At 41.1% G+C, this 21,085-nt stretch overlaps 1 protein-coding gene across 1 annotated transcript in view; it reads left to right on the top strand.

Moving 5' to 3' along the window:
* The first annotated feature begins 5,014 nt into the window (after window positions 1–5,014).
* The window catches only part of LOC122556726 (ubiquitin domain-containing protein 2), a 75,065-nt gene continuing 58,994 nt past the window's right edge, over window positions 5,015–21,085 (top strand). The window contains exon 1 of the mRNA XM_043703804.2: window positions 5,015–5,177. Coding sequence (XP_043559739.2) covers window positions 5,108–5,177 — 70 coding nt within the window. The 5' untranslated portion in view covers window positions 5,015–5,107. The remainder of the gene's footprint in view (window positions 5,178–21,085) is intronic.

The following is a 21,085-nucleotide window of genomic DNA, read 5'->3' as shown; positions in this document are numbered from 1 at the left end:
AGTTCATCCCTTGTGGTTGGAGGGTTCCTAGGCGGAAGATGAGGCGCTCTTCCTCCAGCCGTCGTGTTGCTATGGTCTGGCGATGGAGGAGTCCAAGGACCTGCATGTCCTTGGTGGAGTGGGAGGGGGAGTTGAAGTGTTGAGCCACGGGGTGGTTGGGTTGGTTGGTCCGGGTGTCCCAGAGGTGTTCTCTGAAACGTTCCGCAAGTAGGCGGCCTGTCTCCCCAATATAGAGAAGGCCACATCGTGTGCAGCGGATGCAGTAAATGATGTGTGTGGAGGTGCAGGTGAATTTGTGGCGGATATGGAAGGATCCCTTGGGGCCTTGGAGGGAAGTAAGGGGGGAGGTGTGGGCGCAAATTTTGCATTTCTTGCGGTTGCAGGGGAAGGTGCCGGGAGTGGAGGTTGGGTTGGTGGGGGGTGTGGACCTGACAAGGGAGTCACGGAGGGAGTGGTCTTTTCGGAACGCTGATAGGGGAGGGGAGGGAAATATATCCCTGATGGTGGAGTCCGTTTGGAGGTGGCGGAAATGACGACGGATGATATGCTGAATATAGAGGTTGGTGGGGTGGTAGGTGAGGACCAGTGGGGTTCTGTCCCTCCTCCCTACGTTTTATCTTAGCCTGCTGGACACACTTTCCTCATTCCTGAAGAAGGGCTCATGCCCGAAATGTCGATTCTCCTGCTCCTTGGTTGCTGCCTGACCTGCTGCGCTTTTGCAGCAACACATTTTCAGCTCTGACCTCCAGCATCTGCAGTCCTCACTTTCTCTTCAAATGGCACCAGCCAGCTCTGGCAAAAACCGCAGTAAGGATCTGCGAGGTGCAGTGTACTTATCTATTTCTGAGATGCCATGCAGGTCCACAGCTTATATTTGGAAAGATTCAAAAGCAAAAACTTTCAAGTGATTTTAACCACCTCAGGAAGGACATGGTGAACCTGTGAGGTATGAGTGGCAGGGTCTTCAAAAATGAAGATGCAAATGTCCAAGACCATGTCTGTGAAGGATCACATTCTGTTCTAGCACTGGATCATGATCATCTCGAAGTAGATTTGTCTTTGTTGATAGATTGTACGCTCAGGGGTTTGTGCAATCCTGCCCTTTGCCACTTTCCTCTGCCTTTCTGATACTTGGGAATTCAGTCCTTCTTCTGGAGGGTGCTGCTCGCAGCCACTGGGCCCAAAACTGGAGACCTGCATCCTCTTTGCCAACTGCAGCCCAATAACACTTGGCAGCTCTCCCCATTCTTATGCTCTCATGTCAAATGGGTAATAACCCTTGTACTGCTCAAGTGCTTATTGTCCACTCTCCTCAGAATATGTGCTGACCTGATATCCCAGTGGCCACATCCTCCACTGCACCAGTTACTGTTTTAGTGGGGAGACACAATTAATTTCCTGGGGCAGCCATTACTAGCACCCCATTTGTGTGCCCACTGTGTTATTTGGTTTGTTCCAGATAACAAGTGTAGTATGTACATGACTGCAAAAATCTGCCATTAATGAATGGTAAATGAGATCTTCAACCAGCCTAATCGGATGCAATCACAATATAGGCAGGATCACTGGCCCACCCCCAACCACCTGGAAAACTATTCAACACTGAGAATACACCAACATGTCAGCTGGCATGGTATTTTTGATCCCTGCCCACTGCCATTCCTATCCTGGTGGGACTCAAAAATTCAGCCCATCATCTCTCCTTTTTATTGTCTTTCATTTACTTCTATGTGATCCAAGTAAATTGAATTGATTTAATTTTACAGAAAACTTACATAGACTTGATGGGCCAAATCCCTTTTCTTCACCATAATGACACCATAATGACGGGGGCGGCACGGTGGCACAGTGGTTAGCACTGCTGCTTCACAGCACCAGAGACCCGGGTTCAATTTCCGACTCAGGCGACTGACTGTGTGGAGTTTGCACATTCTCCCCGTGTCTGCGTGGGTTTCCTCCGGGTGCTCCGGTTTCCTCCCACAGTCCAAAGATGTGCAGGTTAGGTGAATTGGCCATGCTAAATTGCCCGTAGTGTTAGGTAAAGGGGTAAATTAGGGGAATGGGTGGGTTGCGCTTCGGCGGGTCGGTGTGGACTTGTTGGGCCGAAGGGCCTGTTTCCACACTGGAATAAATCTAATCTAATCTATGTTTCACCTTTTGTAATCAAATTTGAACATGAGTCTGTACTTGTTTACTTTTGTGAATATTTAATGTTTTCACCAGAAAATGAAGTCTGATTTCCTTTCAACCTATTGAATGCTAATGCCGAACTGTTGGTGTCAGCAAACGTTGACACATTTTTAATCAAAAAGATTAGAAGATCACAAAGTTGTTTGAACAGATGGAACTCAGGCTATTTTAAAAGTTTGAGATGTACAAAACTAAGTTGCATTTTTATGAAGAAAACAAATGTGTTTCACACCTAACAAGTGAAGCCTGACAGGCATATAAATCAGTTTGAACCTTTACATTTGTTTTATGGTAAAATAATCAGAGCATATTATTTTCTTTACAATTTTTTTGTGACTCATTCTTTTAATAATGAAGAACTATCATACTTTAAAACAAAACAAATTTGTGCAGTGTGGGACTGTGATCCACTTCAGCCATCACCTTACTGAATAGCAAAGCAGGTTAGTGGGGCCAAATGGCCTACTCCTATTTCTTATGGTTATTGGCCAGCCTGAGAAGCTTCTAAATTCAATCTTCAGCATATGCTAAACACCCCTGGCAAATACAGCATTGCTAATTACTGACATCAGTCTGTTTTCACTATCTCCACTTTTAAGGTTCTTGATGGTCCAGCAAACATTGTACAGTCTCATTATGCATCTGCCACATTTATCACCAAGTTCATATAAAGATCCAAATCAAATATATTATTTACATATTGACTTTCTTTTTGTTATTTTAACTGGGACAATTTTATAAAGTTTAATCCACTTGTAATTAATTTAAATAAGGTAACTTTGATAAATAAATAAGAAAACTTTAAAGCAGAACCTGTAAAGACAGTCTGTTAAATTTCCAAGTGCTACTGATTTTCCAAGAGTTGAAGACTGCTTGACTGTCAGTATTTTCATACAGGACTGCTATTGTTACAATGTGTAACCTAAGTAACAAAAAGAATCTTGCCAAGTTTCCATTGCAAGTCACTGATACAGCATTAAAGAAAATGTCTTCATCAAAGAAACTGCTTACTCTACCTGCATTGATGCAAATCATTGTACTTAAATTCCTTTACAGAATTACAGCTCCCCACTTCTGTAAAGATTTTATAACCCTAACCTCCACATCCTATAGTCAAACCCAGAGTATTCTATTACTCTGATCTCATCCATGCTCTTCATCCTTCAGCACACAATGGAGAGCCGCATCTTAATTATCTAAACCCCAATGTCAAACTCACTCTCTTTAAGGCTTACAAAATATCTCTTTGACCAAGCATTCAGACCACATAACTATTTATATTTATTCATTCCTTCACAGGATGTGCACATTGCTTCCTGGGCCAGAATTTATTGCACATTTGTAAATGCCTTTGAATTGCCTACTTGAACTGCTGTCGGCTACATGGTGTAGACCCACAATACTATTAAAGAGACAATTCCAAGATTTTGACCCAACAACAATGGTGGTATAGTTTCATTCAAGGATGGTGTGTAGCTTGGAGGAACCTCCCATTGATGGTCATCCCATACATCTGATGTTCTTGTCCTTCTAGGTGGTAGAAGTCAGGGGTTTGGGAGATGCTGTCACTGGAACCTTTGGTGAGTTGTTGCACTGCACCTAACAGCCCACATGAACTAGATTGATGCCAACAGCATGGATTGCAGTCCTATTCTGGCTGAATTAAAGACTGCCTTCTTGAGATGAGGATGTTGTGGTTGTCACAGAGAACACTAGAAACAATAGGAAATGCTGGAAAAAAATCAATGTAAGGCAACATATGTGGGGAAGGAATAGAGAAGATCTTTCAGGTCAAGGATGACTTTACATTTTTAACTAGTCCAAGTTTTAATTAAATAGTTTTTGAGCGAGGAAACAGTGAGACAAAGACAGAGAAAGGTCTTTGATAGGATGAGATAGGAAAGATTCAATGACAGATAAGATCTCCTCGGGTCAGAGGAAATGGTGAGAAACTGGAGGGATGTTGTCAGGTTGGCGTCTAGTAGGGCTGGGAATGGAAGGAGTTATTGTCTGGCAGAGGATTGTCTTGAAGGAGAAGTATTTGATTTAAATGGAAACATTTAAAGAGTTCTCAGTTTAGGGAAACAAATAACAACTGTCTGGCCAGCAGAAAGTCGGCGGTCATGTCCCAAGATGGTCAGAGGAAGTTTAAAGAGAAAGTTTGGTGTCGTCACTTGAGTAGAGCACGTAGGGCTTAAAAAGCTGGATAACGACAATGTCGCCAAATCGTCGATAAGTGGAGGGAAGCTGGGATGTGGGAGAGTGCAGTGTGTGACAAACCCACACTGGGCTGTGAAGGGCAGAATGAAAACATGAAGGAGCCTACTCCGGCCTGAGTAAGGAGTCGGAGCTGAGGAGGCAAGTCAGGCGCAAAAATACTCCCCAGTACATCGCAAGGGAAAGGAATACAATCCCCTTCCCCCCGCCCAAAAAAAGAAGCAAAATAAGAGCCAGAAACCGTTAGAAACTAACGGAACAAAAATGTCTGATATTACCGAACGCCCTCCAGCTGCAGCTCAGCGTCTGACGTAAAGCGTACGACTCACGAGGGAGGCGGGGCCTCACTAGCAAACGGGACGGGGCGCGCAGGAAAGGTGATTGTGGATTGGGGATGGGGCGGGAAGGAGGCGGGGTTAGAAGGGGCGGGATTTAGACAAGCGGCGGGCGGGACGACCGGGCACACGTGAAGGAAGGGGCGCGGCCTCAGTGGGAAGGGCGGGGTTAGTTGTTGGAGCCAGGAGAACTTGGACGGGGGTGGGGTTAGTACGCATCACGAATGGGGGCGTGGCGGCTCGGGCGAGAGGTGGATCCGGGGCTTGGTTATGGCGAGGCGCGCGGCTGTCCGTTTGTCTGTCTGAGCGAGTCCAGTGCCGGCCGGGGTCAGTCGGTCTGTTGTCAAAGTGACAGGAGCTCACCCATGGGAGGGTGTGTGGGCACTCAGCATGATTCCTCGGGCAGTTTAAACGAGAATTCAGACGGCACTGGGGGTAAGAGAATCCACTGTCGTTTGTTGGTAGATCTCTCTTTCTTCTGCCTCACAATTTTCAAGTTTTTTTAAAAAATAAAATGAGAATTAAATTATGTAACTGAGTTGGCTGATGTTTCTGTCTGGCGCGGAGTGTGGGCCTCACTCACTCTCGCTCCAAAGCCCCGAGTCGGGTGGCCGAGTAACCCGCGAGGTTGTGTGGGTTCACATCACGGTACTATTTGCTGGGACGGCAGTCAGTCTCCTCTCCCTCATTCCTGGCTCCCAGGTTCGGGTAGGAGCAGCAGCTGATGCTGGCACTCAGTCTGTCAGGGTGTGCTACTTCACCCCCCCCACCCACACCACCAACCCCGAGGATGGGATAGGGTTCTGTCTCTGCAAGTGCAGGAGCTGCTGCCACCGCCTTTGTCTCTCATCGGTCAACATCTGAGCGCTACTTTTCATGACTTTATTTGACCTAAAACCAACATATTTTACAACGCGGTCGAGGCATTGTCGCACTATTTCGGAAATGGAGTTAAAGGTTTCGCAATTTTAGTGCCCAATTAGTCTGAGACACCTCTTGATTTTTTTTTATAAAAAATGGTATTCCCTTTGTTCTTTTCGATTAATTAGATGTATCTCTGATGTTTGCAGTTATGGTTTTCCATTTTTTTTATTTGCGGTAACTGTTTGTTTATTTTATGCTGCGTCTTTTTTATTAAATGCATTGTAAACTCCAAAGATGAGTCGTAGAGTCCCTGAGCAGTCCAAACATTGATGCTATTCTTACAACTCTAGTTTGACTTGATTATCTGGGTATTTTGTGAATTTTGTAATTCAGCAGTATTTGCACGTGTCTCGAACTTTGGAAGTAGAAGTAGTACTAATGAACTAGTATACAAAGTTATCAATTGCTGAAACAATTTCTGAAGTTTCTGTTTTCTGTTTGGGTGTTGAAATGGCATTAGGATGACATGATTATATTTTTCACTTTTTAAAGAAAAATGTCTGTTTGTTCTTCGTTTGATAGCAAACCTAATCTGGAAAATTAACCAGAGGAGCTTCCTTATGATTAAAGGCAGGAAATAGAAGCTCAACCTTTTTTGGGAGAGGCTGTTATGCAGCTGTAGTATTCCTGGTATTCGGTTGTTTTCTAGGAAATATGTTGTAATACTCCTTTTGTAACTCTTTAGTACCTTTTATCCCCACTGTTTCTCCCCACCCCCAGAAAAAAACAAGATCTGGAACTCAGTGCAGTTTTGGGTGAAAGTGTGCAATGGCCTACTTTGTGTAAGGCCTGTTAATACCATTCAATGATGCACAGAATTGATCTAGGCTATTTTCCACTTCTATTAGGAATAGTTCTGCCACTGTAAAATGCTTTGTCTCACATCCTTGGTGAGAACTGGTAATGTTTGACATACATAGCAACGTATCTTAAATGATCAAAGTTGGAATCTAAATTCCATCTAGCTGTACATGAAAGCTCAGGCTAAGATATTTGAATTGCATGCAAATCATTCATAATGTTTTTCCTCCCATGGCTGTACCTTAATGCTTGTGTAGTGTTGTCCTGTCACAGATTTCCTTTTATTTAAAATATCTCTTTTTTTTCTGTATGAAAGTATGTCGGCATTTGCAAGTCTCTCTCTCTCTTTCCCCCCCCCCCCCCACCAGAAGTCAGAATTTACTTCAATGTAACATTGTTTCATTATACCACTAGCAATATTGTTATCAGGACATGCTTTTTTGAAAAAAAGGAGTTTGATTTTCTTCAATGTTGATCCTCCAAAATTATTCACTGGTGTTGTAACATTCTTTTGTCTGCATAAAAATTAATACTTTATTACTGTGCATTTAACAAATCAAGTGCTAACATCGAAATGAGCAGAAAATCTCAAGCAATTAAAAAATAAGCATTGTTACAAATTCTAAAACTTTTCATTGCAGAACTGAAAAAAAAATTGTTACTCTAACTGATTGTTTGGGCAAAAAAATCCCACCTAACCACCTTCCTACTAGGTAGCTGGACAAAAATACATGTTCATAAAATGTGAATTATATTGTGTCTACAAAAGTGGGATAAATCTAATCCATTGAAGCGCTCCACATTCAAGAGTCACAATCAGCTGCAAAGTGGTGAAAGGATTGTGCTTTCAAGCAACACTTACTTGCCAGCAATCTGCACACGCTGCTTCTCATTAAGTCTGGTGACTTATCAATTTTACATACAGATAATCTTCCTAATACCTTCTGTTCATCATATTTAGTTCATTCATTTCTCAACAACCTCAGTAAAGACATGTCATTGGTACCTCAGCCATGTACCTTCATGAGTAATTTCCCTTTTGTCACTCTAATACCTGCTCCTTTTACTAGCTTTTTAATATTATTATGCAAATAGGAGGCTTTAGGACTCCCTTTGTCTTAGCTGCCAGTCCTTTTCACTTCCCCTCTTGACATGTATGCTTAGCCTTGCTTTCCATTATTTTTCCAACTTGATATATCATACACAGCCTTTTTCTTCACCTTTTCTCTCGCGCTCTCTTTGTTTATCCTACCTTGCCTCTCCCTTGTAGGGATATACTGAACTATCTCCTATTGAAAGGCATCCCATTTGTGCTATTGCAATTTAGTCTGCCAATCTTTGATTCCAATTTATCTGGACCAGACCTGTTCTCTCCCCACTGCAATTGACTGTCCTGTAATTGGGTATTTTTACTCAAGATTGATCTTTGTCCTTTTCCATAGCTAACCTAAACCTTGTGATACTGTTATCACTGTTTCTTATTGACACTTGACCCTCTTGATCTATTGCATTCCCCAGCAGTGAATTTTCAGCAATGCCTTCTTCTCATTATGTTGTAAACATACAGATGGACCAAATTCTCAAAAGTTCACAAACTCTTCCTGGTCTTTACACTATTACTAAGCCAGTATGTCCTCGCATAAATGAAGTCTTAAAAGAATATAACTGCCTTATAGTTTTTATGCTGTATAGTTTCCTTGCAGACTTGTTCCTTATCTTGCCCACTATTTGGCCCATAGAATACCATCTAGTGTAATAATACCACGGTGGCTTCCTAGCTCTCATCAAATAGATTCTGTCCTCAGCTCCAGTAGGAGTGCTTCCTCTCCCATATTTAATATTATCTTCAATCAGTCTTGGCACTCCTTTTTTTTTTATTCATCATCTTTCCAAAATACCTGTATCTGGCAGTATGTAGTACTCAGGCCTACCCTTTTATGAGCCAGATCTCCATTACCATCACATTATCATATTCTCATTTCGCTATCTACAGTTACAGTTCACCAGCCTCCTTTTGTATCAGCTACACATATGCACTGTAAACATAATGTAAAGCTTACTGAATACCATCTTACTCTGACCTCACCATGCTGTTTCTTACTCTGATGCTTTATATCTCCCAATTATTGGTGTGTGTTGTTTCCTCTCTGTTTAGCCTTTTTCCCACCCCTCCCTTGACCAACATTGATGTGGAGATTGACATAGTAAACTGTGTATAGGGTCAAGTCATGCAGTACATTGGTACATTTTAACCATATGGATACATGATATTTGAAAGCCTGTCTGATTTAAATAATGAATTATGTACATGACCAATATTTGAAAGACAGATTATCACTGCAAAAATGTAGGTATTGTATCTGTCTTGTAACATTGGAATAGAATTAGGCCATTTAGATCCATAGTTTTGTTATATACCATTCTTTGAGGTTATGACTGATCTGCGACCCAACTCCATAAATCTGTCTTTACCCCATTTCACCATTTGTCTAACAAAAGTATAATAATCATAGTTTTTAAATTAACAGTTTGTTTTGTGCTAATTGTCATTGTGGAAGCAAGTTCCAAATTTTTAATGCTTCACATGTAGAAATGTTTAATTTCACTTCTGAAAAGTCTGGCTCTAATCTTTTTTTGACTCTACTGTCTTTATCCTAGATTTATCTTGAAAAGTTTTAATCTTTCCTCATTGCTTATCCCCCTATTTATTAAACTCTCATATTTTTCAGTTTAAATTATGAAACCAGAATCATGTTTCATCTAAATAGCAAAGCAAGTATAAAATGAATCAATTTTTTTAATATAGTTGATTGATCATTCATTTGCAGGTAAATGTTTTTGTTGAAATTTCAGACTGGTGGTAACGTTTCTTTCATGGAATCATCATTCTTTCATCTTTCACGGAAACATACCTTTGGTCTAACCAGTCCATACCTAACATGATCCCAAACTAAACTAATTCCAGCTGCCTGCTCCTGGCCCACAGCCCTCCAAACCTTTCCTAATCATGTACCTATCCAAATCCTTTTTAAATGTTGTAATTGTGCTCACATCAGCCACTTCCTCAGGAAGTCCATTCAACATGCAAACCACCCTTTGTGTAAGAAGTATTGCCCCTCGTGTTTGTTAAATTTCTCTCCTCTCACTGTAAAAATGTAGGTGGAAGTGAGGACTGCAGATGCTGGAGATGAGAGTCGATAGTGTGGTGCTGGAAAAGCACAGCAGGTCAGGCAGCATCCGAGGAATAGGAGAATCAACATTTTGGGCAAAAGCCCTTCAGCAGGAATGACACTGAGCCGAGGGGGTGGTGAGATAAATGGGAGGGGTCTGGGCTGATGGGGAAGATAGCTGAGAGTGCGATAGGTAGCTGGAGGTAGGAGTTATGATATGTCAGAGAGGGGCGTGGAGCAGGTAGGTGGGAAGACAGGTGGACAGGTCATGAGGGCAGTGCTGAATTGGAAGGTTGGAACTGGGATAAGGCCGGGGGGGTGAGGGTGGGGGGTGAATGAGGAAACTGGTGAGATTACATTGATTCCGTGGGGTTGGAGGGATCCAAGGCAGATGAAGCGTTCTTCTTTTAGGTGTCAGGTGGTTAGGGAGTGGCGGTGGAGGCGGCCCAGGACCTCACTTTAAAAATGTTTCTGCTAGTCTTGAAATCCCCTACCATAGGGACACCATTAACCCTATCTATACCCCTTATTATTTTATAAATTTCTATAAAGTCACATCTCAGCTGCCTATGATCCAGTGGAAAAAGTCTCTATCCAGCAACATCGTGGTAAATCTTTCCTAAACCCTCTCCAGCTTAATAATATCCTTCCAGTAACTGGGGACCAGACTGGATACACTACTCCAGAAAAGGCCTCACCAATGTCCTGTACAACCTCAACATGATGTCTTAAACATAATTTATAAAAATATGTTGATCCTAAGTTGGGTATCCAATAATTTAAGTTATTACGTCTGCATTGTTGCCTTGTCCTGGTTTTGCAAAGTGATTAGTTTGAAGGAATTGCAGTCAAGATATATTTGCCTCAGCTATACAGAACTTCAGTACAGCATTGACTTGATCTTTGTCATTTGATGCCAGATGACTTTTTATGATATCCCAAGAAATAACTATCGCCTTATTTAATCCTTTTAAAATGGTTTTGGTGTGTTATGTTTCGGTGGGCCTTTACAGCTTGTTTAAACTACACTTTTGCAATAACAACAATCTGGTTACTAAGCTACTCCTGATCAATATTGAGCTTTATTTGTTAACCGTGCTTTGGTATCTGTACCATGATTTTATTCAAGATCTGATGCAGACATTTTGGGGCCCTTCTGAGATACTTTGAATTCAACAAAGATTAATGGATTTATTGTTCTGATACTTCTGGAGACTGGATTCCAAGCTATGTTTTGGTTACCATTTCTTCTTGTACTTCTGGTGTTTAACTAGTGCTGACGTTTTGAGGAAATGTAGTATTACTGCCCACAATTTCTTACAAGTTTAAGCTGCTTTTACATTGCTATTAGTCAAAGGTGACAATGCAAAACTGCCACCCTCCTATTTTACTGATAGTGTGGGCAGCCCATTGCAAATTAATTACATTGTGTGTATTATTTTCTGCATATCAAGACTGGAGCAAACCAGGAATAGGAAAAAGCCATTCGGTCTATAACGGATGTCCTGAATTGCCATGATTCAACTTATACACGCCACAACCCTTTTACCCATCTTTCACAAATTAGCCACACAATCTCTCAAGCCAAATCCTCTCTCCCTTGAAACAATTGAAACTTTCTTCCATCCACTGTAACTGGGAGATGTATCTACAATACTGTACCTATCTTCTCTATTCAGTAATGTTGTCCCATGGCTACAACGTTTTCAAACACCTTTTTTAAATGTTTGCATTCACATTCAGCTGGCAACTTTTCCATTAATCAAGGCCTAATTGTGAAAACTACTTACTGACATCAAACTAGTGCTTTGCCGACCTAACTATCAGCAAGTCCATCATCCTTGTGTTCACTGACCTTAAGTGGCTTCTAGTGGCTTCATCAATAAAAACAACTTTGTATCAGACCTTTTTAAACATGATTTAAAAAAAACACTTCAGAGGAGTCTTGTCAAACATTTTGACTCTTAATCACATGAGATGTTGGGGAGATGAGCCAACGTATGGTTAAAGAACTAATTTTTAAAGCCGTATCAAAAAGGAAAGAAAGTTTAGGGAGATAATTCCAGAGCTTAAATCTCTCTTCTTCCTTAACGCTCTCTCCGACTTTTAAGAGGCTACTGAAAATGTACATCTAACACATTTTTGGTTACCTCTCCTAATGTTTCCACTTAATGAGATGTCAAATGGGTTTTGCTTAGAAATCTGTAAAATACTTTAAGATTGGAGTTTTTGTGACAGTTGCAGCGCTGCTATGTCTGGACCAGAAGCTCTGAGTGCAAGTCCTATTTAGTAGTCATTGAAGGTACATTTGTAAGGTGGCCAAAACCAGTATATTATTAGTTTGTAATCCTTCCAAAAAGCCTGATGAAAAGCAGAAAAAGCAGGAGACATTTTCTGGTCAGCCACATTGCAGAGGACAATAGCAAACCACTGCAGCTCTTTGCCAATGGAAGTTTGTAAATTATGGTACCAGAAAGATGAGGGACAAAGTGTCTGGAGATGCCTTTATTCATTAAAGATGAGATTTAAATGTAAATAATTGTTTAAAAAAAATGATTTTGTCCAAAATATGCTTCACTTTTTCTTTCAAGCCTAAAAGGCTCTTGGTCTATTATGATTGTCACCATAGCTCAGTTGCCTCATTTGTCATTCTTGCCCCTGAGGCTCAGGGCTCAAGCCCCACTCCAGGGTTTGAGGACAGAAATCAAGGCTGATAGTACTGTACAGTACTGAGGCAGAGCTGCATTGTCAGGTGCACCATCTTTCAGCAATCACATTAGAATCCTATTTGACTATTCAGGTGTATATAAGAGCATGGGTTTTATTGTGTACAATATATATCCCTTTTGAAAACCACAACAGATTTATGGCAACTCAGTGGTTATCCTCAGTGCCAGGGACCAAGATGCGATTCCAGCCTTGGGCAACAGTCTGTGTGGAGTTTACACATTCTCCCTGCGTCTGCGTGGGTTTCCTTTGGGTGCTCTGGCTTCTTCCTGTAGTCCAAAGATGTGCAAGTTAGGTGGATTGGCCATGCTAATTTGCCTCTAGTGTCCAGTGATGTGCAGGCTAGGTGGATTAGCCATGGGAGATGCAGGGTTCCAGGGATAGGGTAAAGGGGTGGGTCTGGATGAGATGCACTTAAGAGGGTCGGTGTAGACTTGATGGGCCAAATAGCCTGTCTTCACATTGTAGGGATTCTATTCTTTTCGTAACCTCATCATTGCTATATTGTTGGAGTTTGCTGCATAAATTGGCTGTCCTGTTTTCTACATTACAACACTGACTACACTACAAATGTGTCTGTAAATGCTTCTGAAGGTCATGAAAAATGCTATATGAGTGCATGTCTGTCTTGCCCTTTTTTCTATTTTCACAAAAGTCTTTGAATGATGTTTCAATCTAATTTTCCTCCTTTGAATCTTTACCAAGACCACCTCCATTTACAGTCACAGGAGTTTGAAGTAGGACAGTAGGCCAAATCTGCAATCGGGTGCAAATTGTGGTTAGCTGTACATTATTTTTCTGAAGTTATGCTTTGAGATTCATCTCAAACTCATGTGCAATCATAATTGTAAAATATTTATTGACCGATGACATTAGATACATTTTAGAAAGGAATTTTGTTTTCATTGCAATATTCTATGAAATTTGCCATTTTAAACTTGTGCCGTTATATTAATACATGAGTTTAGTAAATGGCTTATACTGCCCCCCCAAAAAAACTTACCTAGCTACAATCCTCATTTTACATAGCTGAAACTTGCTTTTCAAAAATAGGCAAATATTTACCAATTTATTGGGGTGTACACTAGTCAGGGTCTTGGTAAATTAATATTTTCTTAATATATATTAATTTTTTCAAAAGGTGTCTGGTGCCCTTCATGCCTAAAATATACTTCTATTTGAAGGATTGCAAAATAGAATCAAAGACCTGAAGAAACCTAAATGGTATCTGTGAAGAAAGAAACAGAGATCCCATTTTGAATGCAATGACTCCTCTTTGGAACTAATGTAAACATGTCATGGGAATAACGTATATTTAACTGAGACTTATTTCCAGTACAAACACACACAGACTAAAGAAACTTGATTGGTAGTAGATATACATTACACTTGAAATTCCATAATCCTTTGTGCTGAATTGACAATTTTGGATGCTCTATCCTAGATTCAAAATTAAGTCGACTAAAGATTGCTACACAGACCAGATAGTTGCAGTTTTGTGTGGAGTTATCCTTGTGATACTTCATAGCATTCTGTTTGTTTTAACAGTTGCCTTGCACCTAGTTCTCAGTCACTCATGTTCTATATACCCAAGAACTGTATTATTACCTCAAGTGCAGCCCTCACTGATTGTGACAATTTAACTAGTGCATTAGCTCAAACTGCTGAACTCATGACAATGCTTCTCGGATCTCCGCTTCAGGCACTAGATTAGCACATTTACAGGCTCAAGGAGACTGGCAGCTGTTGAGTATCACTATTTAATTTTAAAGAGCTTCTGGATTGCTTTTAAAAAGAAAAGTGAAATAGACAAGTTAATGTTGCCACTAACTGCGCAATCTGTGTATTCCCAAATCAATGACTGCAGAGTTAGACAAAAGTAGTTATTACTTGGAGAAATTGTGTTATGAAACTCAGGAGGTTGAATCTTCCTTTATTTTGTCCATGCTTTAGTTTTGTAGAGATTCATAGAGGATTTCTGTCCGTGGCCTAGCAAGTTGTCTGAACACATCTTACCAAATTCACCATTTTACTTGCCTATGGCTTCACCCCTGTATGATTCTAGCTCTGTTCTACCACTCATCGTATCTGGAAAAACTCACACTGCTAGGAAATCCCTGACATCTGTGGTGGTGGAACAGTTTTTAAAAGGCCTTTGTACACTGAGACAAGCACCTTCAGTCCAGAGCTGTTCTTCGTTCATGACATTTGCTCTGGACATGGCAGCAAATTGAAAATTGGCACCCTGCTTTGCAAACAGGCACCTGGAGGTTGGGGTGATGCAGAATCAGCACGTCTTCATCCCCCAGGACTAGCAGAGGAGGCCATGATGCGAGACCATGTCAACCTGGTCTGAAGTTACCACCCAGTTTAGTGCACTTTCACCTATCTGAACGAATGTATAACAATTTAGGAAGAAGACCTTCTCCCTTCCACCAGCGTAAGTAACAACAACATCTCCAATAAATCACATTCCCTGTATCTTTGCACTGTACCCACCTCTCACAAGCTTCATGCTGTATCACTCTCACTATTATCTGCAGCATTTTCCCTCACTTACACTCATCCTTCACAATCCTTGAAATCACTAAGCCTGCATGCCCTCTGTGTAGTTTGCTCACACACTTGGACACCTCCCCATTTGCACCAAAAGTAACAGCTGTGCCATCTACTTTCATCTCCCTTGATACCTACCTCACTGATATTGCAGGAGGAGTGGCTGACTGTTTGTTCAGCATTTAGCTGCCCAACCCTTATGAGGAGAGTATCCTGACTATCTTGAGCAACTGACTATCTCCAAGCCCCTAGGCCAGTATTGGAGCCAGCCCTTGACCTACTGTGCTGCAACCCCTTCTTTGAAAGTTCTCTCCCTTGACTGAGACCTGCTGAGAACCATGACAAGTTTCCTGACTTTGGGCTAAATGGCAAGGCATGCAGTACTACTTTGGTTGAGTGGTAAGGCATGAAATGGCAAGGTAAGGCAGAGATGCACTGGGCATCCACACAGACTCAGTGAGTGAGTGCCAAGAAAGCAAGCATGTCTGGTCCAATCCATGAGTTGGATGGGTGTCCTTGAGCACAAAGTCCCCTTGCTGCAGAATTAGAATGATAGGGAGGGAATGCAGAAATGTGTAAGTGGATCGGATATGTGCCATGCGCATTTTTAGACCATGAAATCATAAGAACTAGGAATAAGAATATGCCATTTTGCCCCAAGCCGCCTCTGCCATTCAATAGGATTGTGGCTGATTCTATAGGATTGTGGCTGATCCAATGCTCCTCATGTCCACTTTGCAGTTTTCCCATAATCCTTGATTCCTTCACTAACCAAGAATCCATCTATTTTCGCCTTAAAGGTATACATGGATTCTGCCCCCACAGCTTTCTGTAGCAATGAGTTCCAAAGACACTGAAACTTCAGAAAAAATTCCTTTTCAACTCACACTCAAATTGATGCCCCTTTATTCTGAGATAATCTCTCAATCTTCTGAACTCCAGTGAGTAGAGTCCCAATATGTTTAGCCTTTGCTCATAAAATGTTCCCTCCATGCCAGGGATTATCCTAGTGAACTCTCTCTGAACTGTCCCAAGTGAAATGATATCTTTCCATAAATAACTGCTTTCCATATTCCAGATGTACTCTCATAAGTACCTTGTACAGTTGTAACAAGATTTCTGTACTCACTCCTCTTGAAGCAAAGGCCAGTGCTTCATTAACGTTCCTTATTATCCCCTGCACCTGTGTGCTAACATTGTTTCATACACAAGTACCAAGTCCCTTTCGTATTGCAGCTTTCTGCACTGTTTGTTTTCAATTTAAATAATCGCCTGTTCTTTTGTTCTCCTTTCCAAAATGAACAACTTCATGTTTTTCTCACATTATTGCTCCATTTGCCAACATTTTATGCACTTAACCTGTCAATATTTCTCTGTCAGCTGTTTGTACCTCTCTCACAACTTGCCTTTTCACCTACTTTTGTGTTGTCTGCGAATTTGGCTATGATACATTTGCTTCCTTCCTCCCAAGTCATTGTTATATATTGTTAACAGTTGCAGTCCGAGCGCTGATCCCTGGTCACAAATTATCAACCTAAATGAGAACCCCTTAACTCCACTTGCTGTTTCCTTCCATTAGCCAATTCTCTATCCATGCCAGTATTTTATCTGTAACGCTATGCGTTCTTATGAAAATCTTTTGTGAGGTACCTTGTTGAACACTTTCAGGAAATCCAAAACAATGCATCTACTGGTTTCCCTCTGTTCACTCTGATTGAGACTTTCCCAAAAAACTGGAATAAATTAGTCAAACACAATTTCACAAAGAGAGTGAGGACTACAGTTGCTGGAGAGTCAGAGTCTAAAAAGGTGGCACTAGCAAAGCACAGCAGGTTAGGCAGCAACGAAGGAGCAGGAGAGTTGACATTTTGGGCTTAAGCCCTTCATCAGGAATGTGGAGGGAGGAGTGGGACTGAGGGAAAGTAGGAGGGAAGGCAATAGGTGGAGGCACGTAGGAGGTAATTGTGACATGTCAGTAGGGAGAGTGGAGTGGAGAGGTGGAAGGAAGATGGACGGGTCAAGAGAGCGGTGTCAAGTTAGAGGTTTGGCTCTGGGATGAGGGTGGGGGGAGGGGAAATTTGAAACTAATGAACTTGATGTTAATGTCATGTGGTTGAAAGGTCCCAAGGTGGAAGATGAGGCCCCTCTTTTGGTGGATTTGATGTGGTGGTGGTGGTCCAGGATTTGCATTCCTTGGGAGTGGGAAGGGGAGTTGAAATGTTTGGCCATAGGACGGTGGGGTTGTTGAGTGCTTGTGTCCCAAAGATGTTCCCTGAAATGCTCCATGAGTTGGTGTCCTGTCTCCCCGAAGTAGAGGAGTCCACATCGAGAGCAACGGATGCAGTAGATGAGGTGGGTGGATGTGCAGGAAAATCTCTTGTGAAAAGAACCTTCAGTGCCTTGGATGGAGGTGAAGAGGTAGTATGGGTGCATGTTTTACATCACCTTAGGTTGGTAGGGGGTGTGGGCGCAGCAAGGGAGTTGTGGAGGGAATAGTTTCTGGTCGTGGGGTCTGTCTGTAGGTGGTGGTAATGGCAGAGAATAATGTGCTGTCTCTGGAGATTAGTGGGATGGAAGGTGAGGACCAGGGTGATTCTATTCTTGTTGCAGTTAGAGGGGTTTGAGGACAGAGGTGCGGGAAGTAGAGGAGATGTACTGGAGAGCATTGTTGATCACAAGGGAGGGCAAATTGTGGTCCCTGAAAAAGAAGGATATCTGGGATGTCCTGGAGTGGGATTGCTCCTCCTGGGAGCAAATACGGTGGAGGTGGAGGCATTGGGAGTAAGGGATCCATGCTGACTACTTGATTTCGTCCTTACTTGATTCCAGTACTATTCCAACAATAGATATTAAGCTAATGCTTTTTGCCTCCCTCCCATTTTTTAAAAAGGTCTCACATTGGCATTTTTCCAGTCCGCTGATATTTCTCCAGAATCCCTGGATTTTTGTAAAACTACAACTGATGCATCCACTACCTCTGTAGCTTGCATCCTAGGATACGACAGGAGGTAGCTATCAGGGCCCATGGATTTGTCTGCCTTTATGTCCATTAGTTTGTCTAATAATACTTCAGTGATGGTACATAATTCCTCCCCTGTATTCTTTAGTATTAGTGGGATATTTAAAATATCTTCCATCGTAAAAACTCATGCAGCATCAGTTTAGTTCCTCTGCTATTTCATTGTTCCCTATAACTGCCTTCCCGGAATCATTTTCGATGAGGGCTATCTTCACTTTGACCCTTCTCTTTCTTTTTATGTCTAAGAAACCCTTGGTTTCAGTTTTTATATTCCTCACTAGTTTGCCCTTATATTTTGTTTTAGTCCTCCTTTGGATTCTGAACTTAGCCCAGTCTTCGGGGCTCTCACTGACTTTGATCTTTAGAATGGGTCAAAAACGGGTATACATGCACATGGGGTGTTTGTGCCTCGTGCCCAAGGAGCATGCCCTGAGATGTTGGTTCCTGATGATGTTTTGAAGCAAATGATAAACTGAAGTCATCAGGTACTCAATCTGATTTCCATGTGAAGAATTCCTGTGTTCAATTTCCTCGTGGTGGGTGGTAATGATAGAAAACTGCAGACTAATAAGGCAAGATCTGCAGTTAAGGTTCAAAGTTTGTAAGAAGATTTGTAGCTCGGGTGCTAGTTGTGGTTCTGTTCGCCGAGCTGGGAATTTGTGTTGAAGATGTTTCGTCCCCTGTCTGGGTGACATCCTCAGTGCTTGGGAGCCTCCTATGAAGCGCTTCTGTGATCTTTCCTCCGGCATTTATAATGGTTTGACAACCGGAAGCGACAGATTGAAACCACTATAAATGCCAGAGGAAAGATCACAGAAGCACTTCACAGGAGGTTCCCAAACACTGAGGATGTCACCTAGACAGGGGACGAAACGTCTGCAACACAAATTCCCAGCTCGACGAACAGAACCACAACAGTGGATAAGGTTGTTAACAGGTAATAATATCCATAGATAGGCATCTTGCCACTGCCAAGCAAGAATCTCAAATTGACACCTGGAATTTAGTTAAAAATCAGTGAGTTGTTCCTGATGTCAAGTTAGGCCTCACTAGATTTCTCATGGGATTGTCACATTTATAACCATAAACTACAAAATTCAGGCTACTATAAAATTCTGCTGAGAGCATTGCAATATGTATTTACAACTTGTTAATGTCCATTTTATATGCCTCTTTTTGAAAAGAAAATGTCATTGTATTGGCTATTTGATCAAAGTTGATAAGTTACAGAAAGTTTGCAAGAGGACAAACTGGAGGATAGCAGAAATGGGTTGAGCTAGGCATGGTTTGATGACAGGTGTCAGAGTAATTGCAGACAAGCTCCAACGGATGTGAGAGGATGGTATAAAGCAGTTGAGCATGACATATCATGATATCAGATCTCCTAGCAGGAGCATGGACAGTCTGCTGCAGTAGCTTGTAAATATTGCTGTTCTAAGTTGGTTTCAGTCTGCTTATCTATGAGATCAGTCTTTTGAAATTAGAAGCCACAGTACTGGCCAATTGTTCTCCTCTTACTAAGATGGTCATCTTTTAAATCATATGCTAATCTTGGAGCACATATTCACTGCAATCTGTTTGTTTATAAGGTCAATCCCCTTAAAATCGTGGCTTGGACATCTTTTTTCAAACTCTGAATAGAAATTGCAATGTTCATAAACAGATCAAACCTCTTTTGAACTGAAAGCTATGACTTTATTCACTTACACAAATGGGTTCATGTTTCATAGATCTGAATGGTAGCATATCACTCATTAAGTTATAAATTGTTTGCTACATTTGTCTTCTGTATATGATGTACAGGTAAAATTATATGCAGAAAAAAGACACGGTATTAAAAAGTACCATAACTAATCTTGCACTGTATTTGGTCGCCTGTCTTTGATCCAGGAGACTGTCACTGTAAGGACTTATTTGTACTTCATATTATGACTACATAGGCAAGTGATATAATTTGCAAACATTTGTGAACAATAAGAAATATTTTCCAAGATCAAATGATTTCATACCAGTTATTGATCAAAATGTTAAAGGTTTTTAATGCTTTGGGGAAAATTATTGGTGGCTTCGAGGCACAGTAATGGTATATTGTTGGTACTTGTCAGCATTCAGAAACACAACCATGTATTTGTGGTGTGAACTGAAATTTTGCTTGAGAAGACTCTGAAGTGCCTTGGACGGTTTTACTTTAAGGCTACTATATAAATACAAGTTGTTGTGAATAATGCTCTGAATCTTTTTTAAATTCCGTCACTTTCTATATTTAATTTTCGTTTCCAACAAGTACACACACTACAGGTTCTGAACTTATTCAAACCTCAAGCTGGGCTGTATGTATATGAAAAGGTGTACACTGGTCTTTTTTTCCCCTTCTGTCAGTCATCCTGTCTACCAAATTGCCCCTGTGGCTTAACCCTGGCTGTTTCCCCTGTTAACACCAAGTAAAATTTTGATTTAGCACATTAAAAACTAGCAAACCTTTTGCTAAATTGTCAGAAATTACATGAAGCTCTTGGATTATTTTCACTTAAAAGTTAAAATTATCACTACTTCAAGTTGTGTTTGTCTTTTTATTGTTAGAAACTATATATCTAATTTGTACAAATTGAGTAACTAGTGAAGCTAGCAGTTTTTAACGCAATTTGGAAAAGCATTTCTTTATTCCTTCTGAGATATTATATTCTTTTAATCAGGAGTCCAGTGTCAAGAGCTGGTTCCCAGTTTTTGTTTCCTTTTGACTCCATTTTCTGTATGTTGATAGGAGACTTGCTGACCCAATTATACCTAGTCTATTAGTCTGCTGCCACCATGGAATACTAACTTAAGAGCATCAGTTAAAGAACCATATCCTAATGTCTGTACATCTAATATATATGCTGCTGTAATGCAGAGGTACTATGTTAGCATTCTGATGGCCAAGTACAGTGAACTGCTACCATTTGCTTAGTTGCTTTCACAGTATCCATTAATAACTGAAGGAGGACCATCAGAAAGTAGCCATCATTATTTAATACTTTTCTATCTACATTTTAAGTACTTTTTCTGTCTGTTATAAAGTTGTAAACATATTGACAGCCCTTGCAAACATTTTTCAAATCTTCACAAATTTATTTATAGTGGGTATTGTTTACTGGTTGGATCAAGAC

This window comes from Chiloscyllium plagiosum, unplaced genomic scaffold, assembly GCF_037043375.1.
Source record: "Chiloscyllium plagiosum isolate Xiang-an unplaced genomic scaffold, Cpla_swu_hap1 HiC_scaffold_16, whole genome shotgun sequence".
NCBI lineage: Eukaryota > Metazoa > Chordata > Chondrichthyes > Orectolobiformes > Hemiscylliidae > Chiloscyllium > Chiloscyllium plagiosum.
The sequence above is the reverse complement of the archived record's forward strand: the minus strand, read 5'-3'. Positions and strand labels throughout refer to the sequence as shown.